Source organism: Anabrus simplex, chromosome 7 (assembly GCF_040414725.1).
Source record: "Anabrus simplex isolate iqAnaSimp1 chromosome 7, ASM4041472v1, whole genome shotgun sequence".
Lineage (NCBI taxonomy): Eukaryota > Metazoa > Arthropoda > Insecta > Orthoptera > Tettigoniidae > Anabrus > Anabrus simplex.
In genome coordinates this window covers 120,151,918-120,178,247 of record NC_090271.1, presented here as the reverse complement: position 1 = coordinate 120,178,247, position 26,330 = coordinate 120,151,918, and the positions used below count along the sequence as shown (strand labels likewise).

Below are 26,330 nucleotides of genomic sequence, written 5' to 3'. Positions count from 1 at the left end.
GGATCACGGGAGAGATGCGCAGTAGCAAAGCAGAGCTGTGAAGTCGCGCACGACGCTTGCGTTGAAACTGCCCTGAATGAGGGAGAGGTGGTTTGAATAAGAATCGCTGTGCACACAGAAGCTAGGAGCTAATAATACAGGATAGTAACATATCTGTGATGTATAAGAAACCTGTGTGTTTATTTCATGTGATAAAACGTAAAGAGCAGTAATAGTATACAGTTGTCAGTATGGTTTGTTGTGCCATTGCAGGTTGCATAAATCCATAACAGGCACGCGAAGGAATGAAACCTACACTTTCATGTCTTCCCTAAAGCCACTGACCTAAATAACTGGTGGCATTATTGAAAGCTATCTTTCTCAGCTTCGAGGGGTCAGAAGATTTTACCCTCTTCAGATAGCTGTGACGCAAAGGGTGAAATCATTGCTTCTCAACCTCAATGTTTCCGAGGTGATAAGAAATTTGGACTGTTCTCTGGAAGATTATGAAACATTGCGTCCAAATGTTATCTGCTACTGATGAAGTCAATCAAACTCTAATATCGTGTGGCAGTTTAAGTCCAGCGTTGAGCCAACAACATCCTATTCTTTACAGAAGGATGAGCAAGGGTTCGTTAAAGCCCTTGAAGATCCAGTGGAACAGCTCGAGGACAGTCTCAAAACCAAGGATCGTGATGAGCTGCTTGAAGACTTCACTGGCTATATAGCTTTTAGGGTAAAGAAGAACCTTGATATAGAAAGCGATTATGGAGAGAAAACAGGTCAACCTACAAGGGGTGGAAATTAGATTTCAAAGACATCTAGAGACAGTTCGATGCAGCCTACAGAGAGATGGTACACCATGGTAGTGCAGATGGAAAAAAAGGGTTCAGATTTTACCACGGGAAAGAACTGAAAGAGGGTTCTAACATCATCACAAACCTTACGAATATCCTGAAGAAGAAATTCCCCGAAATTTATGAGTTTGCAAGTTGCTTTGTGAGAATCTGTTCTTTTATTCGAATGAATGCTTTTAACAAAGGTAAGGCATTCAAGAGACCGGGTTTCAGTTAGTACAATACCAATAAAGAAAGAAGAAAAGCAAAGAAATTCCACTGATGCTATAGATAATTGTTTGATAATACATTTTTAAAAATATCAGCATTATTCTTTGTGTATAATGCATCTGTTCATTTTTTATGAAAGGCAGTTGTTTATTATGTTGTATATGAAACCATTGCTAAGAATATTAATATACAGGCTCATTAATTTATATAGCCTATCTAATGTTAACGTGGAATTTGTCAGATCCTGGCACTTGGAGAACATTTTGCTGTACTGCTTGTCTTGTGGACAGTTAGTTTCCTAAAATTTGCTGTTTGTGTTGTTGACATTGTATATAGTTTCCTAATATTGTTTGTAACAAGGGACATCAAGCTTTAATGTTTGAATCTGTAACAATTAGAGCCCCCTTGTTATTGTTATCACATGTGATGAGAACATGAACACATGGAATGGCCATTCCACTGCGATCACAGTCTTGGCATTTTTACAACCCTTTATATAGTTTGAAAAACTTAAGAAACTCTGGTTGATTCACACTGTATTTGATCTCTTATTACTCTAATGTAATAGTGAAGTGGAATGCCTTTTCTAAGGGGTTGTTAAAATATGAATGAAGTTCTCTTATCTCTAACTTGTGGCTAAAACAGAATAGCTCACAGCTGTGTATTACCTCATACAGAAGACAAGGCGCTGACGGTGCTCAATGACGTCACCAATGGCCAAGCATGGTGGGGAGACCTGTGTGTCCCTGCCTCTTACTCTAACTACCTTGGGTGAAAGGAGGAGGATAGGTTACCTAGGAGAATAATGAATTCTTTTATGGAGGGTAAAAGAAGTAGAGGGAGACCAAGACGACAATGATTATTTTCTAACGATTTAAGAGATATAGAACTAAACAAGACCACAGAACCGGTTACAAATAGAGGATTGCGGCACTGGTCTAGTAAATTCACAAAGGCTTGCAGACTGAATGCTGAAAGGCATAACAGTCTATAACAAAGATGCACGTATAGCCTATAGCTTCAATTACATGGAACTTTGAACTGTCGGGACTCTGCTGGCTGTACTGTATCTGTTATAAACCAGTGACTGCAGGTTTGGCTTTTTTGAACCAGCCTTCTCATGCCTCGGCATGGGGCGAGTACAAAGTATTATCTTTAGCTATAAAGTAAACTAGTGTCCTCATCCCGGGGTGGTACAGCTCTTTTCAGGCACACCCCGAATGGAGGTGAGCTGTATGTACCATTTCAACCACATACCAGCCTTCCTGCCATTCTTAAATTTCTGGCAGTACTGGAAATAGAACCTAGGCCCTTGAGGTCAGCAGCTAATAACATTAACCGTTACCTTACGGAGGTGGACATCTTTAACTGTGAGGGCCAGTGGTGTGCATTTGTAACAGTTTTGTTATAAAAAAAGGTTTCAAAGAAATGTGAAATGTGAATAACTAGTGAATTTGATTTGTTCAATAATCGACCAAGTTTGTGACCACAATACGATAAAACACCATGTCATGATGATAACCAATAAATTGCTCTCTTCTTTTATTCCTATTAGCCTTCAACAAAGAATATATGCCACAGGTAAAGCAATTGTAAGAATTTCTCAGTCAACGAGTCAGTAGTCTGCTGGCCGTTGTTCAGTTGGGTTGTAGAAAGTTCTTTCTGTGCAGTTTTTTAAATTATCCAGCATGTTCAAATACAGTACTCGGTTACCCTGCTCGTGACTATCCGGCCTCCGTACTATCCGGCCCACGTAGTATTGTAATACAGTAACTTACAATACTTTTGCAGTGTTCTCCCCAGAAATTTTCTGTAGTCTGGTGGCAGGAATGAGTAGCCGGGTGGGGAATACTTTGTAAGAAATGAATATGATTTTCCTTCTGGTCATTAGCAGTAATATCAGAGAGAGAAAAACATTAACTGCAAAATTGAACTTTTTTAGTATTGTTAATACGAACGAGGTGTAACAGAGTAGTTTGAACTTCTAGTGTTCTACTGTTCGTTCATAATCATGTAGCACCGGGGCTTACTACTTGGTTGGTGTGGAGTGCCATGACATCAGGCAGAATCGAGTGCTCGCATGTGATTGCAAGCTAATCCAGACACTGCTTGCGCAAGACACAACGTGATAGTCAAGCTAAACTTTTAAAAACTGATGTAATTGATGCAATTATGCTGACAACAATGAAGATTTATCATTTAAATAAACAGTTTTGCAGTGTTTACATTTTAATTTGGAGTACTCAGTGACTTAAATATGTATTAATATTACGTAACTAGCATATATCTACGTTATGTTAGTCAGGCGGTCTGTACAAACGGCAGGGCAGTGCACCCATTAAAAAGGTCCTAAGGGGAACTTTTGCAAAGCTTTAGCAAGCGGGCTCCTGCTAGAATCCAGTCATCTCTTCTGCAATACCACATACTGTACTAGACAATTTTGTATCTTACATCCCTGACCTGGATTGATGATATATTGTTGGGGATTTATTATGGCCAAGCATTGCTTTGGCATTCCACTAATGTATTTATTTATTTTTGACTTCCCCAACTGGAGATTGCCCTTGAGGACAAAGTGTACAGAAAACAACATAAATTTTAAAAGTAATTCTAAGGAACTGATTACATAATGGTTGGTTAGTGCATTTGACATATGTTACTCCATTAAAAAGTTTGGGAGATATGGTTCTTCAGGATTTGGATTGAATATTTCAAGGCAGTCACTGCAACTTCTCTTATTAATGCCTGATTGAGTTTAAATGATTTGGAGAACATGATGAAAAAGAAAGGAATGGTTCCTCTCGTGCCAATCATTAATCCGATGACTTCGATACCATTCAACTGGTATTCTTGTTGATAGAATGGGATGACTGGTTCATATGTTGTTTTCTTTTCCTCTCCGACCTCATTGGGTTGTGTTGCACACATTTCAAATCTGATCATCAGATCTCTTAAAAGCCCTTTCAGTGGTCTTTGAAGGCTATCATATCAATTCAATGGGTACTGCCTGTAACAGAGAGACCGTGAAACTTCTCGAAGACTGTAAAGCCTGAGTCCTGTAACGCTTGAGGAAAGGCAGATGATATTTTATGATGCCTTGTAATTTCTCCGTGTGAGCAGTAACTGAGGACATGAGCAAGCCTTTCTATCTCGTTGTGGCAGTGCTGACCAACATCATAGATGTTGTGTGTCCCCATAACCAACAAACCACATTTACAAAAATCTGGTCAAAAAATATGTGTAGTATGGTATGTTGAAGGGAAGGAATATTCATGAAAAGAGATTTGACACCTGACCATAAGGCTTACTGCAGTATGGCAGAATAAGTACTGTGGTTGTGTAATTGTAATGAGAGTTCTTTGTCCTGGGTGTGTCATGTGGTACATATGAAATGGCTGCCTAGAGTATTACAGTGCTTGGGACTAGGCCGTACCCCATTACGACAGCATAGTAGCTTCAGACATGCACTCTGCTCATTTCTTAGTGGGTATGTCAGATGCCAAAAAATGCAGGGGTGGGTATGTGTACTGTATTATGTATGCTCTTTTGATTCATCTCTAGATTTAGAGCCTACATAGTTATGGACGCCTGTTGTTATGCACAGGAAGTGGCTGATATGATTTTCTGCAGGCTGCAAGCCCATGGCGTCTTCCCTGAAGGATATCCAGCACTCAGGATACCATTTATTGGCCTTTTCTAATGACTTTTCTGGTGTCTTGGGGAAACAGGATCCCTAACATCCTGAATAGCAGAACTTGTTCAATCTGTACACCTGACATGGAGCAGAAGATGTTCATTGAATGGAAGATAATCCTGAAACCAGTGTGTGATAAATAACAGCTGCAGGAGACATTAGTCATCCTCATGCTGGGTTGTCCTTCATGAAAAATTGCTGTACCTATACCATGTTCAGCATGTCCATACCTGTAGGCTCCTGGGTCAACCCGCCAGATTGGGGTTTTGCCAATGGCTCATACAAAGATGTGATGACAATCTACTATTCACAACAAACATTTTGTTTATGGATGAGGTGAGGTATATATGGGATGGTGGTATGAATTTCCATAATGAACATATGTTTGGCCTGCTCAAAGTCATCTTGCAGTTGAAGAAACAAGGCATCAGCACTAATTTTCAATCAAACTATGGACAGGTATTCTTTGTGATACATTAATAGGTCATAATGAACTACTACAGATATTAATAGGGACTGGTTATCATGACTTTCTAGCAAACGTACTGCCTATCTTGCAGGGGGACGTGCTATTCTAGCAAAGGCTACATATGTGGTTCATGTATGATGGCGTAACGGCCCTTTTGGTCTGCAGAGTGCATGAATACATCATGCAGATATTTCAGGAATGCTGGATTTGTCGAGGAGGCTTCACACCTTAGCCTCCATGATCTCCAGATCTGAATCCCTTAGATGTTCGGTTATGAGAACATCTGGTCCTTCGTTTGAACAAACCCCACGAATACCTGTCTTCAATACCTTTCAGCAGATCTGCCAGCAGTGAAGTGCGATTTCCTATGCAGCAGAGCAGAAAGATGCATTGCCATGAATGAATAGCACATTGAGCTGCTCCTATGAACAAGTACATGTATATACTCATTTGAAAAAAAGGAAAGAAAGAATATAAAGAAAAGGAAAATATGCACATCTTGAAGGAGCCAACTCAGAGGCATGTAAATTGGTACAGGCATGGACATGGTGGTATAAAGGAAATGTCAAAATGTCAAGCATTTACTGTGGGGATTACAAACCCTTGCAGGATGCACTTAGTACGGTGTTGGACACCTGCATCACGGAGATAAGCAGCAATATGGTCGGACATGGAGACATACAGACATTGGATGTTCTCCTGAGGAAGATACTGCCATAGCTGATGCAGCTGACCCTCCAAATCTGCTATAGTTGCTGTCCAAAGTGGTCCCAAATGTTCTCGATGGGCAAGAGGTCTAGAGACCTTGCTGGCCAAGGATGCATGTTGACATTATAAATGCAGGCCAGAGATACTCATGCTGTGCAAGGTCAGGCATTATCCTGCTGGAAAATGGGATTGTCGAGCTGCACCAGGAAGGGAAGCACACATGGTTGCAGAATTTTTTAGACATATCGCTGTGGGCTGTCAGTGTTCCTTCAAACATCACCATTGGGGAGCAGCAATTACAGGAAATGGCATACCATACCATGACCATTGGGGCAGTGTGCTGGTCTACTATGAAGCATGGTTCACTGCACTGGCCAGGGCATCTCCCATATTGGAATTTGGCAGTCATCTGTATCCAGACAGATCTGTGATTCAATGCCGATTACTACTCGTTGCCAACTGGTAAACTACCATGCTGCCCGATCCTGGCAGTAATTCAAACGTGCTTGGTGATACTCAGATCGTAAAGATAGATGTCATATGGAATGTTGCAATAATAGATCTGTTCGGCTGGCTGCCTCTGCTGTTACACGTGTGTGTGTGTGTATGTGTGCGCGCGCGCACGCGTATTCGGGAGATAGTAGGTTTGAACCCCACTGTCGGCAGCCCTGAAAATGGTTTTCCGTCGTTTCCCATTTTCACACCAGGCAAATGCTGGGGCTGTACCTTAATTAAGGCCACGGCCGCTTCCTTTCCACTCCTCGCCCTTTCCTGTCCCATCGTCGCCGTAAGACCTATCTGTGTCGGTGCGACGTAAAACAACTATCAAAAAAAAAAATGATCAGAACGTCCAACCTGCCTCTCTCAGTCCAGCGATGTGGCCTCTCTCAAACTCATCTAACAGGTGAAAGTCTTGTTGAATGTGCTATTGTGGCATGATGTGTGTTTACTCAACTTAACTCTCTGGTTCACACTGTATCATTACCTTATTTGATGTCTTGCGCCTATGATGAGGGAGGGACATGTACGCTCACTAATGTCACTCCAACGCAATTGATCAGCATTAAATGCAAATGGGATTATCAGACTATGATGATACTGTGTGGCTGCCTTCATTGCACTCATGCGATTTGTTCATGGTGCACAGTTTTTTTTGTTCATGTATCTGCCAACACGTGTTCTAGGACTCACGTTTTATACATATTTGTTTTTTATATCCCACTGTCGGCAGCCCTGAAGATGGTTTTCCGTGGTTTCCCATTTTCACACCAGGCAAATGCTGGGGCTGTACCTTAATTAAGGCCACGGCCGCTTCCTTCCCATTCCCAGGCCTTTCCTATCCCATCGTCGCCATAAGACATATCTGTGTCGGTGCGACGTAAAGCAAATAGCAGTAGTAGTAGTGTTTTTTATATAAGACCCTGTGTAGGTGGTAAGGGATTAAACATCATGGCTGTGAGGGAATTGGCTTTGTGGTAAGCTTGTATTAATTGTAAGCTTGCATTTTGGAGCTGGTGGGTTCAAACTGCATCATCTACTGCTTTAAAGATGTTTTTCCATGATTTCCCACTTTCACACATGTCTACTTGTTGTACCGTAATTAAGGTGATGACATTGTTTTTCCTAGTCCTAGTCCTTCCCTGCCTTATCACTGCCGGAAACCTATCTGAGTTAGTGCAACATTGAACTACTACATAAACAAAGTAGTGCGATGTTGAACCACTACAAAAAGCAAAACAAAAAGACCCATCATGGATGCAGTTTTTAGAGAATAGATGAAATATGATTTGTTGGACATTATTAAGAACAAGAAAAGAAAATTGTGATATTTTTGAAAGAGAGAAATGCTGAGAGTGAGTGATAAATGTAAACAATGTTAATCCAAATCAAGTGGTAAAACTGTAGCTGAATACGTACCAAAAACTGTTATGATATTGTTACAGTGGATGAGTTTGGTAAACTTACTTATCCCATGAATGAAAAAAACTAAAACTGTTAGGTACCATGTTAAAAAGAAAAAACTAATGAGGTTGTGTCGGTGGCACGGCCACAAGTTTTGACATAGAATACAAGTTGCCTGATAGGTATTGTCAAAATAAAGTATGTAACCTTGTTGGTATGGATTTGCAATTTTATTATTGGTATTTTATTTCTTGCTTTGAAACAGATTTACATGTCTTTGAGACAGTCAGTGTACAATGGGTTTGTGATATGAGATGTAACATACACATCAAAGGAGATTGATGTCAATATTATGTGGGCAAGAGTTAAATCTAAATTTATACTATATGGAGTCGTGGGAGCTACGAAGGGCACTCTGGAACCTCATCTTTACCAGGTTGATCAGTGTCCACATCCATGAGCTCCAAATAGTTTTTCACCACGGGGACTGTAGATGCCCTCACCCGGGGCTCCGTAGCATGGAACTTATCTCAAGACTCTCAGCCACATTAACTTTGAGACGCTCCTGTTGAGCTAATGAAGCTTGGCGTTGGTGATATTGGACTTTACAGGATTCCGAAAAACTACTTTCCTCTCGCGGTTTTGATCATTTTGAAGCCATTTAAATCTAATAAATTTTCAGTGTGATACAACTTACATTAATGAAATTGTCCTCATGTGGTTCTTCTCTGCTTGCTTTCAAAACAATGTACGATTTGATAGAATCTGAAGATGTTCTTTCTTTTTCAGGTTTAATCTTTTCTTAAATGTTTTCTTTCCAGGTATTATCTATTTTTTAAATTGTAAACTTATTTTGACAATCTGAAGAACCTAAGAGTCAAAACTGAAAAGAAATAGCTTCCATTGTAACTAAATGATCCAATTCAAATTGGGGAGTTAAAATTTAAAATCGAAGGCAAGGAGCAACTAGCTCAATGACAATATATAGTATCTGTTGACACATAAATTAAGTTTTGCTGTGCATAAGTAAATGACTGTTCAGTGATACACCTGTATTTTTAAACACAATTCTACTTTTCATCTTGTGAGTGATAGAATATTCTAATCTATTGTGTTGTGACCCCACGTTGTTTAACATTAAAGTGTGGTGTTCACTGCTCCTTTATCTGTTGCTTTTGAGATATGTGATTGCCTCATTTGTATTATTAATAATAATGATAATTACTTCTCAGGAATGTTGTTTCACTTGCAAAATATCTTTAATCTTCTGTACAGAACTGTACGAGTATGGCTAAAAAGGGATTCTGGACAATATTGGCCAAGTGTTTGCCATTATATGCCATCGGGAGCAACAGCTCTATTCTACTGTGTAGAAACAAGGCAGTTGTTCATTGGAGTGGAAGGAGGATCCATATCGGTAAGTATTACTTTCTGCTGTTCATCAGATCATAAATCATATTTCCTCATCCAGGTGCATCTGTGTTGAGGCAACTATAATTGCTCCCCATTTGGCTCTTCTCTCTCCACCACTCTTCAGCCATGTTCCAGTCCTGGTCCTTATTTGTCTCTCTAAGTCCATATCCAGGTCATCTTCTTCTCTTTCCCTTCATTTGTAAATACATAGATTCTTTCATCCATTTAATATTGCCTTGTCATCTTTGCCTGCCTAATTTTATCATATAATTTTTTGTTTTGCCTCTTGTATTCATTTCTCACTAGCTCTTGCCTTCTGTGCTTTGTGCTTGCCCCATGGTGCTTCTTACCTGGAGGCCCCGGGTTCGATTCCCGGCCAGGCCAGGGATTTTTACTTGGACCAGAGGGCTGGTAGGCCAAGGCCCTTCAAGGGCTGTAGTGCCATTGGGGGGGGGGGGGGAGGAGGTTTCTTGCTTTCTGTAATATATTTCTCAGATTTCATATCTGTTGTCTGTAGTATATTTTCATCATTCTTTGTCACTGGCCAAGTCTCAGTTACATGCAACAAATATGTATTACAGATTTAAAATATGATTGCATTCGGGCAAGGTGGTGCTAGTGTTTGATTATTGCAGTTGGTATATGACAGTAGTGCGAGGCGTGGCAGACCGAGTACTGTCATCACGAGCCTTGTATTACCGATAGGACATGATGAATTTTATAGAAGAATTGCGAGTGGTACTAAAACAATAGGCTGAATTCAGAATGGAGTGTGTGTTGATCATTCATAGGTTAACAGCGTTAGAGAAAAAGAAACCACTGTATCAACAAGGATTGATGACCAGTTGCGCTGGTGGATTAAAAGTTCAGTGGTGCACAATATCTACCAACAATATAATATGATTACAGTTTAATTTTCAAATCCAGATACTTCAAAAATCCTGTTTTATTATTTAAAAATAAAACGAAAATTTTACATTTCTATTTTCAGGAATATTATTACAATCCATTAATAATGCTTTCTTCATGTAAGTCTGTTAAAACTCTTACCATATTGAAATGAAATTCTTTTAGTTAGCCTGATATTGAAATAAAATTCCTTTTGTAATGTATCTGGTTTTGAAATTAAACATCTACAAATAAATAAGTCACAACTCACCTATTTATATAGGAAATCTGCCTTCCTCTCCTGACACATGGCAAAATTATAACTTTTGCATTAAAGTCACTACAAATTCTTGCTCTATTGAAAGCATTGCCAGAGCTGACAACCTGCCTTGTGACATTGTGTTCCTCAGAAATGTTTTCACTCTCTTTAGAGGGGGGAAAATTCTTTCTGGTTCTGCAGTAGACATCGGAATGGTTAACAGAACTTTCAACAGTTTAACACTTTCACTAAATAATAGCAAACAAATTGTTGTCTGTAATGAAGTCCATTAGACACAGAGCACTAGACATATTTCGGAACTCCTCTCTAGTGTATATTAAAAGCAGTTCTGTGCGAATTTTGCTCTCATTAATGAATGGATACGATTTTATTGCAGCTTTCAGAGACTCTTCTGGGAATTTGCTGTCAGATTCAGAAAATTTTTCAGAGTAAAACAAAACTGCTACTACAAGGTGTCCTTTGAAGCTAAACCTGTCAATGACTTCCCTTAGAATAACATTACACACTTCATATTTTCACACCCTGCTCTTCAGTTCTTCTCTTTTCTGACTGTCCTACAGTCTCTCATTTTCCACGCTGTTTCTAACTTTTTGTATTTCTCTCTCAAATGCCTTTAGCTGAGCCAGAACAAGAGATGGATTATACAAAATGTCTACATGAGGCATTATCTTGTGAAAGAAAGAAAGAAAGAAAGAAAGAAAGAAAGAAAGCCAGTATATGAAATCATCTTTCAAAGTGCTTTTATATCCAGAAGTTTGAACAAGTGTGTTGTTACTAATCTGACTTCTCCTTTGAATAACTTTCATGCATTCAATCAGGTCTTCCTTGTGTTCAAAAACGGTATTAACAGTCCTGGAATGAAAATTCCACCATGTCAGAACTGAACGTTGCAAGTGTTTCTGCACAACTTCGTCAAGAATGGCAGTTCTTTGAGGAGCATTTGAGAAAAAGGTGCAGAGTCCTTGAAGGTTTGCAAAGAATATCTGCACATTTCTGTTTATTGATGCTGCATTCAACATAAATTAAGTTGAAGAATATGGCAATGTATTTAAGAAGCAGCAGGATACTTTTATGTGACAGTGGCCTGGACACCCCAGTTTTTTGCTTCCATGACAGATGCACCATCATAAGTCAGTGCTGCAAGTTTATTTGGGCATCCTTGGAGATGAGAATCAATTCAGACATTATGGCCGCAGACAGTGATTCTGAATCATGACCAATAGGTCGAATGAAATTCCCAAATCTTTCTACAGGTTTATTATTTGCTTGAAACCATCTGAAATATTGATGAAATGTCACTAGTTTCATCAGCTATGCCGGCCATGCATCTTGAATTTCTTTGGTTATTTCCTCTTGGCACACCTCGAACATATATTGAAGAATTATATTGTGAATAGTTTTAGAGGTGCCCTTAAAAACGGTTGCCTCTCAAAACACCATCAAGCTCAGCACTGAAATTAATCAAGCCACAAAAAATACCACGATTATGTGATTTTCCTGATTCATCATGGCCCCTTAACTCTTAACTCCCCACTGTCGGCAGCCCTGAAGTTGGTTTTCTGTGGTTTCCCATTTTTACACCACACAGTTTCCTTTCCACTCCTAGGCCTTTCCCATTCCATCGTCGCCATAAGACCTCTTTGTGTCGGGCGACATAAAGCAAAAAAAAGCCTCTAACTCAAATGAGCCACAAAATCTTACACAGTTTATTACAATATTCATGACATACCTGTTCTGCATAACCCTGTCATTATGTAGCTGTTTGTTCCTTCTATACACAGTGTCCATCTGTGCAGCTCTATTAACATTTCCATACGTGGCTACACTTACTGAGTTCTTCATATAAGATGAATATTCATGTTTTTAAACATGATCATGATGATGTTGCATGTCCCTGGTACTTTGCCCTACCCATGAATCTTCCTCTTGCATGGAAAACAGTATAAAGCTTTACTGACCTCGTACGCACATAGCCAGTCGTGTTTTTTTGTAAATCTCAGGATTGAAGCTCTTCTTGATCGTTTGTGTTATGTGAGTGTTTAGCGTGGGCCTCCCATTCGTTTACCTTGGATTTTTCTTCGGCATTCCATTGCGAAAACGGCCTAGAGACTACACCAAATTCATGATCTGGCAAAATACCGCTAACTTATAAAAGAACACAATAATAAAAACACACATGACACAAATGTTTACACAATGAAATCAAGAAGCTACTTAGCTTATAGCAAAGCTCAAGGCTATACTGAAAGAAATGGCAGTTTTTGTTTTCAAATTTAAAGCTATTAGTTCAGAATATATCCAGCAGATGAACGTCCATCCAATGTTGGTAGATGGCATCTGTTCTATAACTCAGCTACGTTCTCTAGTGACTTAGATTGTAGTTGGTTCTGTAGGAGGATCCAGGTTGATAAATATCCATTTAAGCAATGTGTAAGAAGCCACACTTTTTTTTTTCCCCTTTTCCCGTGCACTCCTCTAGCAGCCATGGTTTCATCCTAGCTCAGGTTAACTCTCTGCTGCAAACTTTTCAGCTCTTGCAGTGAACATCCAATAGTATTGGCTTGTAAAGTTTCATGCAGCCAATATTTACTCTTTCAAGCTCTTGAAAGGTTTGTTGAATGAAAATACAGTAGATGAGTAATCTAAATTATAAAACTTTACCTAAAGTAAACATACAAAATTAATGGGGGTAGCATAAACTTGCAACCTTATGGCAAAACCACCCCTGTTGATGATTAACTGAGCAGTTGTAGAATTGGAGTGCTACTGTACCTGGTAACAGAGCTGCACGACAGATCACTTTACGTAAATGAGCAGTAGTTCTTGGCATGGCAGAGTGCAGTCATGTTTTGAACATGTAATTTTCTCACTAATATTCTTTCTATTAATTTGGCAATGATGAATAATTGTAATTTGTATATCATTATTACGTATTTTCATATTATAGTTTTATTTCCATGTTTTCTCTCTTCTCAGCTTATTCCAGTTCAAATTTTCAAACATTTTTTTTGGCCATTTGTATTTTGACAAAACTACAGTATTTAAAATTCATTTGCTTTTACCATATTAATTGCTTCTTTTACAATATCTTTCTGTACCAGTCTTTCCCAACCTTTTTCTAACGGAACTCTATCGCAAGCCTTTTCTAAATCATTATCATTAAATATCCTTTTCATATTTACATTGCTTTTCAGTGTTTTATATCTTAATGAAAATTGAGTCGTTGATTTTTTTCACTTCTGAAACCAAACTTTTCATATTGTAGTTGTATTTCTATGTTTTCTCTAATTTTTCTCACTAAAACTCTTTCAATTAATTTGTCAATGATGAATAATTGTGATTTGTATATAATTATTATGTATCTTCTTATAACCTTGAAAATAAGTATTACTGTTACTTCATTTTTTTTCACTTTTCCAAGATAGGTTTCTTTTCAACCAGTCTGGAGTAGTCATGTGTCCACTGCAATCCCAAAGATTGAGCTTCCTATATCACTTCTACGTAACTTACTCCCTTATTGGTATTAATCTTTTTAGCTGCCAGTTCCATGTGTGCCATAGCCACTTCTTTTTGAACATTTGAGGTGGACAGAAGACAATGGTATGATCGTAAACGGGGTGAAAAGTTGTAAGTTTCATCAAGAGGAAAAGTCCTCCCAGTTTTAATTACTATGTTGATGGGGTGAAAGTACCTCATGGGGATCACTGTAAGTGTGTAGGGAAAATCTTTACTGCTGTAATCTCATAAACAGGATTGTAAGAAAGGTTGCAGATCTCTCGGGATCAGACATTTTCATCACCAACTTTTTGTCACCTGGTTTAGCCACTGAATTACATTTCGTCTCCACCATAATTAGTCACCATGAATTTTCATTGGGGGTGTGAAAATTAAGAAATAAAGAGGAAAACATATATTATAAATGTATTGATTTCTTATGTTGAATTATCAGGTATGTTGTTTACAGAGAAATAGTTTTGTTTTCAAAATCTTCCAGGATTTATTTGATTTCCTTTTTTTTTAAATATATATATGGCAGAATGATTTCAATTTCTAAACAAAAAGCCTGCCTGGTGACCATGATTGTTACGGCATCAACCCTTTGTAGGCTGAGACTACGGTTAACCAGTTTGAGCCCCATTCATCAGAAAGATGTTCACCATCAGAATTGGTTGGCAGGGTGCGACAGGTGATGGTATAGCAGTTAAAATAATAAATAAAGAGGTTCAACCTATTCAATACCAAAGAATAAGAAATGCAGTGATTACATTCTTATTTAATAATAAGTAGAAGTGGTACCGGTTTCGACCCTAGTCCAGGTCATCATCAGCTGATTAAAACATGAAAAATAATGCATAGGAAAAAGAAAATAAAAGATCAAGTTCACTCCGGATCAGTAGAAGAGGCGATATAAAAAGTGACGGGGGTAGACACTGTAAAATTCAGAAGAAGTAAAATGTAAGTCACTTAAAAGAAACAGTGCGTAATTTTCTGAGCGGCAGTATGGCACATGCAGTGTTAGGCGAAGTCTTATAATGTTTATGAAAAGCGGATGAAACTCCATAAAACAACAAAATTTAAAATCGATGTTAAAATAATTATACAGTGATGGATTTGGACTCATAATAAAACAACATATTTTATTTCATATTGTGGTGAATTTAATTATTTTGAATTAAATGAATTTAATTATAAGTAATTTTGATACTTCGTGAAGGAAATTGCCCATGTTTGATCCGTTCATTGACATTTTCTTACTTTGTTGTTCGTGTCTTGCTATGAAAGATACAGAGGTGTGTGCATGGGGTACATGTAATAAAACATAAAAAGGAATGTTATTTGAGGCAGCGAACAGTCCAATAAGTTACCAGAGTTGTTGACATGGTCCTCTGATCCTGGATTAATGAAGGTAGTACAAAATTTATGATATACTGTGATATATGCTTTATTTATCTGTTGGAAATCGATAAACCTATACATTAATCAATATTCTGATGGTGGCAGATTACTTAAGCTGGGAATACAGAGATGCAATTTTTTGTATAGATGGATATGGATCCGCAGTGCTGTAATTAGGTGGAGAAACAATTCAACAAGGTTCAGTTTGGTGTTCCTTGATTCATGATCTCTGGCTATCCGTGTTTACGTTACTGTGAAGTGGAGTTCAACTAATCAGATGATGATTTGTAATGAAACACTGCAGAAAGTAATTACAGTACAGTTAAAGTGTCATTTTTCGTACGCCTTTGAGTACGAGAAGGCAGTTAATTCCTAGTATGAAATAAAAGTAATTTACTGTATTATTTTGGTGACAAAATAACCTTTAGTGACAAAATCCCCTTAGTGGCAAAATGTATACAGTGACCAAAAAGCTAATGGTGAAAACTTGGTGACTAATAGGTGTGAAAAAATTTCAAGTTATGAAATTACCTAGATCTGATCTCTTCGTATGGTTTTGGAAGAGATGGCATGGTTTGCCATTAGTAGTAGGGATGTAAAGGATGGGGTGTATAAATTGATGGTAAGACCCCAACTACAGTAGAGTATGATTCCAGTTTATAGGATCCTCACCAGGATTTCTTGATTCAATAATTGGAAACGATGCAAAGGAAAGCAGCACTATTCGTTGTGGGTGATTTCTGACAAAAGAGTACTGTTATGAGAATGTTTCAAACTTTGGGCTGGAAAGATTTGCAGTAAGGAGACGAGCTCTTCGACTGTATTAAAATGTACTGGTATACGGTTTTTGGTTGCCTTTTTGTAAAATTAAAGTTCTTACACATAACAGCATTTAAGCATTTAGAGAGGTTAACTTTTCTATGTGTATCTTGTGAATCATGCTAGTGATGAGGAAGAAGGGGGAGGAGTATGAGCGTTGTTAAAAAAAACTAGGGACCACCTGACTGAATTGTAGCATCCTAAAGTAGGGCCCATACTTAGGGTTACAGGTGAAAACTGGTCAGTGGCTCAGATGGTGGAAAAAGATATATTATCTCAACTGCAGATGAGGCCAATGATCCAACAAATTAAGGCATAATCCTTTCTCATAATACACCGGTCCAAAAGGTTGACCACATTGATAAGCTATGGAACTCAGTTTCTGTGACTGTGCAGAAGAACAATGCGGATGGTTCAGAAGGTGCCAGCGGAATTATGGATGAGAGGGGGAGTGGAGTCTACTGTTGTGCATGTGTTTATTCCCATAAATAAATTTGTGCATCAGTGACAACTGTACTGATATGCAACCCTGAATGAAAGTGCTGTAGTGATGAACACATGCAAAAGGAATTGATTAGATGCATTTGATACTCAAACAAATGTCTGCATATAGGAGGCTGGGGGTAGAGTGTGGTGGCTTTTGTATCAGAGGCAATGGAACAGATACGGCAGCGCCCCTATGAAAGAACAGTTCTATTTAGAGATAGCACCTTGAACTGCAAGATAGGAAAAGAAAGATTAGGAGACAAAAGCTCCATTTATAAAGATGTCCTGAAACAGAACACTAGTTACTGCAAGTTGGAGTGTGTTGAGCTTGAGTACCTAGCAAACAAGCGCTGTGAGTGGCGACACAATGTTTATGTTCAAGCTGAAGTCTTTGGAAGAAGGAAAAGAAGGAAAAGAAATTGCCTGCTACTATAGAAGTTGGATTAAAAGTGAGATGCTCTAAAAAGACTAGCCTCAAGCAACAGTTTCTCTGCACTTAACAACCCTGAGAACATCTGTCGGTGTCTCTTCAAAATGAAGATTGGGCTCATCAAGTTACGCCCGAGCATATCAAAGGAAGAGAGAAAAATAATACAGAGCAGTAGTTGCTATGGTCAGGTATGGTCAAGAATTTGTAATATGATACCTAGGCATGAATTGAATGGGTACTTTTATTGACCTCTCATGACAAAAAAACAGAAAGTCTCAAATTGGTTGTCCTTGGAGGGAAATCATTGTTCCAAAATGATCAGTGCTGAAGCAGTGTCAGGATATCGTATTGTAGGCTTGCTTTCAGACCACAATCAAATTATTTTAATTTTTTTGGTATGCCTTTAATTAAAAATGGGTAGTAATTACCTTGAATAATAGACCTTGTTATTGAATAATTTTGTAATATTCAGGATTTTTGAAGTTTCGGTATTCTTCTAATTCCTCTGCTAATTATCATTAAGAGCAGGTGGTAGCCGGGTTGTACTTCGCCTTAAACAATAATCAGCACCATCTTGACTTCTGGGCAGATCTGTCTTTTTACTACATACTCTCCTACTTTCCCTCATCTGTTATTGCACTAATAGCTTCATTTTCCTTTTTGCATCTATTTGAATCTATGCTCTAATCTGTCTCCACTTGTGTGCTTTAAGTGTTACATTTGTTACAAATTCTACTCTTTGCGAGACAATAGAAAAGTACCACTTCTGGAGTTGATTCATCATACTTGTTCTACGTTATGTCTGAAAAATTTCCCAACAAGAGTTGTTCATTTTGTAAGAGGATACATAATGTGAAACAAGATATCTTTCCTCTGTCCTTGTGATTCATTGTGTGAAGTTCTAGTAGAGAAGTGGTGATGTCATCCTGGTTGTAAATTTGCTTGTACTTTGAACCTAAATATTATCACTTGAGGATGTTGATTAACGTTTGGGATCACCAACTAGTTTTCTTTCAAATGAATGATTTTGAACCATTCTTTGCTGCATGAACTCAAGGGGTAATATACTCTGATGGAAATGCATTGAAGAACACTTGGTAGGAATTTACATGTCAAGTTAATACACAAGAAGTAGGTTTTAGTATGTGGCATTCATCTAAAAATGGAGCATGTGGGACTTCTGCAACATATCACACATGATGCTGGAAACAGATACTATAGCCACCTTAATTATGAGTATAACCATCCTAAGCAGCTACATAAGCAGTTCATTTGGCAGGTAACGTATTGGACAAGTGCTGTATGTCTGTCTGCGGTACAGTAATTCACAGTTGCTGTAGGCCTACATCTTTGCATAACTAAGTGATTGTTTTTGCTAGGACCAGGCAGAAATTCAAGTGCCTTCCTATCATGTTCTAAATTTTGCTGTGATGCCTTGTCACGAAGAGGTGCGTTATCCTTCTTGAAGATTGGTTTTTGCTAAGTGTCAAGATATGAGCAGGGTAAAGGTTTGATGTCATGGATTTGCAGAGTATTCATCATTGTCCTCTGAATGAATGCTAGAGACAATTGGGATTATGTAGGTTATTAGCCCCACCCCCACCTGCAATACTATAATTCCAAGTGTGGATTTTCCTGCTCACTTGGTTATCTAAAAGTACAGACATGGCAGTCACTTTGTCTCTGACAGACTACTCTCATTGCTAAATACTTCTGCTCTCCATTCATCTCTTCCAATACCATGCGAGACATTCTTGGTGATGTGCTAGTGTTGGGTGAAACTTGCCAGAGCAATGGGAGATTGTAGTCTTTCTTCCGACAAACAATTCTTTATGTATGTGGGGTAGGGTGTTGGCTATATGGCTCGTTTGCACTAGTGGTCACTGTCCTGCCAATGAGGCAGGGGTAGTAGAAATCTTCCGAACAGCTGCTATCAAGATGAAACTGCAAATCAAGTAAAATAATAGGAACATGGAATGTACGTTGTATGTTTGAAGCAGATAAATTATTATTATTGGCGTATGGCAACAAGTTACATAGATATATACAAGTACATAATATTTACAAATATATGCAGACAAGAAACATGTTTTATAGCAGAATGTCCAGTTGGGTGATCCACTGTATGGCTTCCTCTGTTGGTTCCAAAAAGTCACTCAGGCTACCTGTGTAGGAACATCGTGTACATTCACTTTCAATATGGGGGATCATCTGCCGAGAGGCACCACAGTCGCACTCTGGTGATGAAATATATTTCAACTTATAAAGGGCATCCCTGCATCGTCCATGATTTGTTCTCACCCAGTTCAGAGTTGTCCAAAGCTTACGCGGTAGATGATGTTCACCAGAAAAGATGTTGTGTAAGGAACTGTCTGTGGCAACTTTCCAGTGACTTCTCCTTTCTTCTAAAGGGTGAAAATTCCCATTAGCCAATGTGACAGCATCACGCAAAGATGGATGACTGCCTTGGGCCTTGTTATCTTGAGAACAGGAGAATCATCCAAAACAGGCAGTTGAGGGTTCATTTCTATCTTCCTGTACTCTCGAATGAGAGCATTTGATCTTCTTAAATCACAGAGATAAGTTATTTATAAGTTTCAACCTTTTCAATACAAATTACGTGTTGTGTAGATGTTATTTACAACATTTATTTAATATGGGACCGGTTTTGACATTTTAAATGTCATCATCAGCCATAAACACATTAATCACAAACAAAAGAGCAAAGACATAATAATTAAAACTGGCATAGTGATACATTGAAATATGTACATAGTTTTTTACCATTCAAAGATTAAAAGGTTTTGTATCAAAGTACAAAAGTCTTTATATGCCCATTTTCACATTGTGTTAATAAAATAACAAGAACTTATAGCAATAATTAGAACAGGCATAGTGACACATTAAGATATGTACATGGTTTTCTTACCAATTAAAGATTAATAGAAGGTTGTGACATATTAGTTGACTCCGTGAAAAATGGTAGGGCCTTCATATGGGTTCTGAAATTGAAAGTGCTCCATTAGGAAGGAGTAGTGTAAGCAGTTTTGGTAGTAATTCCGACTGCAGAAATTGACAGTAAAGAAGAATTTTGCCTCTTGGGGAAAAAAGAAAATGAAGACGTGGAACGCGTCAATGAAACATCCGTTTATAGCAATATTTTTGTGGTGTGACGTAGGTTGCATGCTGTATATGGTGAGCGGAAAGTTCCTTTTAGTGGACAACTGGAGCCACAGAAGGAATTTGCTGGCGTTTTAGATGCACTTTTACTGTTTTTGCCGTGAGGATGTAATAAATATCATAGTAGAAGAGACACACAGATATGCTGAGCAATGCTTACAAGCAAACATCATGAAACCAAGGTTGCATGGTTAGGACCTGGGAGCCCGTGACATGCGATGAAATTTATCTGATGTTTGGTCTCAATACGTTGAGTGTATTGCAGAATCCCTATCTGGAAAGTTATTTCAATAAGGATGCATTTCTGGAGTTCTCCAATCTGTCTGCAAATTGTGAAACAGAACTGGTTCAAACCCATAATGTGATTCATGCATTTCATTGACTATAGATTAGCTGATAGTTAAGCAGGCCCTCCAAAATTAGGTATTTAGAATTCAAAACATTTTCCACATAATGAACACACAGTTTGTCTGCCTACCTTCCATCATAAAACAAGACAATTGATGAATCTTTGACCTTGAAAAAGGGTCGGTTAGGCCTAAAATGTTATATCTCACTGAAAGCTGCAAATTTCAAAACAAAACCGTATTAACTTGGCGAATGATCAAGTTCTAAACCAAAACCATATTAACTTTGCGAATGATCTAGAACTGGAAGATAGGAAACTTAAAAGGGTCCACCTTTTCAATACAAAATTGTTATAGTTTATTACAACATATATTTACATTTGGAACTAGTTTCGACGCTGTTTGGCGTCATCTTCAGCCAAAATGTGGGAAATAGGCTAGCATGTAGACATTTATATTACACAAGGCGTTATATTAAACAATACACATCTTGCAAGGAGATAAAAACAGGGACAAATATAGAAACAAATGAATCGTTGAGAAAGCAAAAGTTGTACATATTAAAAATAACCTTAACCACACATCTTGTAGTGCGAAAATATTCGCCTTGAATGATTCCTGAATACAAAACGCACGCGCACACATTTCTGAAGAGCCAGCAGGTAGGAAAAAGTAAAGTGAAATCTTAAGAGTTCTTCTGAGAAGAGTTCATCATTTTTTTGTGTTCCGACTAACTAATGAAGTTTCCCTTGAGTTCCTGATAAATACACACAACAGGAAATTCTCCTTCATTCTCAACAATAGCTATAAAGACCAACGGTAAATTTCATTTTAAATATTGTGCAGAGACGTGAAGGCATGATCTTGAACATGATATTACTTCTTCATTTAACCCAATTTTTTACACAAGGTGTTACATTCAACAATACACATCTTACGAGGAGATAAAAACAGGGACAAATATAGAAACAAATGAATCGTTGAGAAAGTAAAAGTTATACATATTAAAAATAACCTTAACCACACATCTTGCAGTGCGAAAATATTTGCCTTGAATGATTCCTGAATACAAAACGCACGCGTACACACTTCTGAAGAGCCAGCAGGCAGGAAAAAGTAAGGTGAAACCTTAAGAGTTCTTCTGAGAAGAGTTCATCATTTTCTTTATGTTCAGACTAACTAATGAAGTCTCCCTTGAGTTTCTGATAAATATACACAACAGGAAAAACTCCTTCACTCTCAACAATACCTATAAAGACCAACGGTAAATTGTATTTTAAATACTGTGCAGAGATGTGAAAGCATGATCTTGAACATGATATAACTTCTTCATTTAATCACCTTTGAAAGCCTCTCTCTATATTACGTAGCTTCATTAACACCACCCTTCTGTAGATGCACAAAATAATCTTGTAATCTTCAGAGGTCCGGTATTCAGCTCGACGAGAATATAAAATTGATATTAAGGAATTCGTTTTCTGAGAGTTTGGAGGTTGACTGTGCCAGTATTTGTGGTGTATTGTTGCAGCGTTACGTGTAGGGTGGGGGCAGGTTTCTATGATGTTTATTGCGGGACATAAGGCGGTAAAGCTATGGCGCGAGATGAAGAGGAGCAGGGGGTGTTGGATAGTTTAGGTCTGGGGAGCGGCCATTGTTGGATTAGGAGGGGAGAGGGAAGGAGCGGTAGGGGAGGAGGAGTGTTAGGAGGGGAAATATGGAGGGTGATGTGGTGAAAGTGTGTGGCGTGACAAAGTATTATGCAGAATGTGAAAGACAGATCTGTTTTTCGGGATGTTCATGTTTTTGAAAAATTCAATGAGAAAGTCGAATAGGATCTTTGGTTTCTCTGAGGTATCATTTAAGTTTAGGTTGGGATTGAAATATTGGTCTAAATGAATATAGAGGTTTTCAGTGACGTCTAGGAAAGAACCTTTGTTTAGAATATCTAATACTTCAAGATCTTGATTAATTTCAGTAAAGTTGTGCTTAAATTCTTTTATATGTAGGCCGACCGCGGAAAAACGGTTGTGTTTTATGGCATTGACATGTTCTGCATATCTGATTTTATAGCTGCGTCCTGTTTGCCCTAGGTAAGAACTTTTGCAGTCTTGGCAAGAAAACCTATATACACCTGATTTAGAAAAAGGACTACTTTTATTTATTGATGAAGAGTTCTGTAGGATCTCTGTGCTTCTATTGTTAGTACGAAAGGCTATTTTAACGTTGTGTTTTTTAAGAACGTTAGTGACGTTGTAAATTTCTTTATTGAAGGTAAATGTGGAAAACGTGGCAGTGCCAGTATTGTCTTTTATTAGGGTGGTTTTTGGGTGGTGTCTGAATTTATTGATTATTCTTTCAATAAAGGATTCATTATATCCATTAAATTTTGCTATAGAGCGAATGGTGTTCAATTCTTTATTTAAGTTTTTTCTTGACATCGGAATTTTGAATGCTCGGTCTACTAAGCTACTATATGTAGCCGCTTTGTGTGTTTGGGGGTGTAGTGAGGCATTTCATATAGTAGTGGCCGTTTGAGTGGGCTTTGTATAGATACTATATGTGAACGAAGAGGGGTGCGTATTGATTGTTAGATCTAGGAAGTTGGAGTTGTTTATCTCTGATTCTAAGGTAAATTTAATGTCATGATCAATGGTATTAAGGTTTTTGAGGGTGGAAGGCGCGTCTATGGAGCGTTCATCTAGGATTATAAATGTGCCATCTACATACCTCGCCCAGAATTGGATATTAGCAAATTTGATGTTATTGTCGATGGCGGTGTGCTCTAGGAAATCAAAGTAGATCTCTGCTAAAATTCCTGAGGCTGGTGAACCCATAGCCAAACCATCTTGTTTGTAAATGATGTAAATGATCTTATCGAATTCTGGGCGAGGTACGTAGATGACACATTTATAATCCTAGATGAACACTCCATAGACGCGCCTTCCACCCTCAAAAACCTTAATACCATTGATCATGACATTAAAAATACCTTAGAATCAGAGATACACAACTCCATCAACTTCCTAGACCTAACAATCAATACGCACCCCTCTTCGTTCACATATAGTATCTATACAAAGCCCACTCAAACGGCCACTACTATAAGAAATGACTCACTACACCCCCAAACACACAAAGCGGCTACATATAATAGCTTAGTAGACCGAGCATTCAAAATTCCGATGTCAAGAAAAAACTTAAATAAAGAATTGAACACCATTCGCTCTATAGCAAAATTTAATGGATATAATGAATCCTTCATTGAAAGAATAATCAATAAATTCAGACACCGCCCAAAAACCACCCTAATAAAAGACAATACTAGCACTGCCACGTTTTCCACATTTACCTTCAATAAAGAAATTTACAACGTCACTAACGTTCTTAAAAAAACATAACGTTAAAATAGCCTTTCGTACTAACAATAGAAGCAGAGAGATCCTACACAACTCTTCATCAATAAATAAAAGTAGTCCTTTTTCTAAATCAGGTGTATATAGGTTTTCTTGCCAAGACTGCAAAAGTTCTTACCTAGGGCAAACAGGACGCAGCTTTAAAATCAGATATGCAGAACATGTCAATGCCATAAAACACAACCGTTTTTCTGCGGTCGGCCTACATATAAAAGAATTTAAGCACAACTTTACTGAAATTAATCAAGATCTTGAAGTATTAGATATTCTAAACAAAGGTTCTTTCCTAGACGTCACTGAAAACCTCTATATTCATTTAGACCAATATTTCAATCCCAACCTAAACTTAAATGATACCTCAGAGAAACCAAAGATTCTATTCGACTTTCTCATTGAATTTTTCAAAAACATGAATATCCCGAAAAACAGATCTGTCTTTCACATTGTGCATAATACTTTGTCACGCCACACACTTTCACCACATCACCCTCCATATTTCCCCTCCTAACACTCCTCCTCCCCTACCGCTCCTTCCCTCTCCCCTCCTAATCCAACAATGGCCGCTCCCCAGACCTAAACTATCCAACACCCCCTGCTCCTCTTCATCTCGCGCCATAGCTTTACCGCCTTATGTCCCGCAATAAACATCATAGAAACCTGCCCCCACCCTACACGTAACGCTGCAACAATACACCACAAATACTGGCACAGTCAACCTCCAAACTCTCAGAAAACGAATTCCTTAATACCAATTTTATATTCTCGTCGAGCTGAATACCGGACCTCTGAAGATTACAAGATTATTTTGTGCATCTACAGAAGGGTGGTGTTAATGAAGCTACGTAATATAGAGAGAGGCTTTCAAAGGTGATTAAATGAAGAAGTTATATCATGTTCAAGATCATGCTTTCACGTCTCTGCACAGTATTTAAAATACAATTTACCGTTGGTCTTTATAGGTATTGTTGAGAGTGAAGGAATTTTTCCTGTTGTGTATGTTTATCAGGAACTCAAGGGAGACTTCATTAGTTAGTCCGAACATAAAGAAAATGATGAACTCTTCTCAGAAGAACTCTTAAGGTTTCACCTTACTTTTTCCTACCTGCTGGCTCTTCAGAAGTGTGTACGCGTGCGTTTTGTATTCAGGAATCATTCAAGGCAAATATTTTCGCACTGCAAGATGTGTGGTTAAGGTTATTTTTAATATGTATAACTTTTGCTTTCTCAACGATTCATTTGTTTCTATATTCGTCCCTGTTTTTATCTCCTTGTAAGATGTGTATTGTTGAATGTAACACCTTGTGTAAAAAATTGGGTTAAATGAAGAAGTAATATCATGTTCAAGATCATGCCTTCACGTCTCTGCACAATATTTAAAATGAAATTTACCGTTGGTCTTTATAGCTATTGTTGAGAATGAAGGAGAATTTCCTGTTGTGTGTATTTATCAGGAACTCAAGGGAAACTTCATTAGTTAGTCGGAACACAAAAAAATGATGAACTCTTCTCAGAAGAACTCTTAAGGTTTCACTTTACTTTTTCCTACCTGCTGGCTCTTCAGAAATGCGTGCGCGTGCGTTTTGTATTCAGGAATCATTCAAGGCGAATATTTTCGCACTACAAGATGTGTGGTTAAGGTTATTTGTAATATGTATAACTTTTGCTTTCTCAACGATTCATTTGTTTCTATATTTGTCCCTGTTTTTATCTCCTTGCAATATGTGTATTGTTTAATATAACGCCTTGTGTAATATAAATGTCTACATGCTAGCCTATTTCCCACATTTTGGCTGAAGATGACGCCAAACAGCGTCGAAACTAGTTCCAAATGTAAATATATGTTGTAATAAACTGTAACAATTTTGTATTGAAAAGGTGGACCCTTTTATGTTTCCTATCTTCCATTCTCAGTTCAATACGGACAAAAATGAAATTCTTAGATTTAAATGATCTAGAACTATTCACATTCAAGACATCATTGGTAAGTAACCCTGAAAATTTTGTGTTAACTCGTATTGTTTCTGAAAATGCAACAATTTGTGAAGTGCTAGAGAATCTCTTCAAGCTATCAATTTAAATATTGCATAGATTGCAGAAGCTAGGTCATTTAAATGGAAGGAACAACAAGGCCCCAGGTCCCAACGAAGTGCATGCAGAAATTCTCAAACTGCTAGAGGAGAATGAAAAGGAATTGTTGCAGAAATTCTTCAGTGGAGTGTTTGACAAAAGAATTATTCACTTGACTAGCTCAGACAGATGTTTCCTAAGAAAGCTAGTGCAGAGGAATGCAAAGACCACCATACCATCAGCTTGATGAGCCAAGTTCTAGAAGTATTTTTGCATAAACTCACATCTACGT

The 26,330-nt window shown here is 38.0% G+C and overlaps 1 protein-coding gene across 1 annotated transcript in view; it reads left to right on the top strand.

Annotated features, from left to right (window-relative positions):
• Nucleotides 1-26,330, top strand: part of Wdfy2 (WD repeat and FYVE domain containing 2) — a 125,805-nt gene that overhangs the window by 32,195 nt on the left and 67,280 nt on the right. The window contains exon 2 of the mRNA XM_067150727.2: nt 9,095-9,236. Coding sequence (XP_067006828.2) covers nt 9,095-9,236 — 142 coding nt within the window. The remainder of the gene's footprint in view (nt 1-9,094; nt 9,237-26,330) is intronic.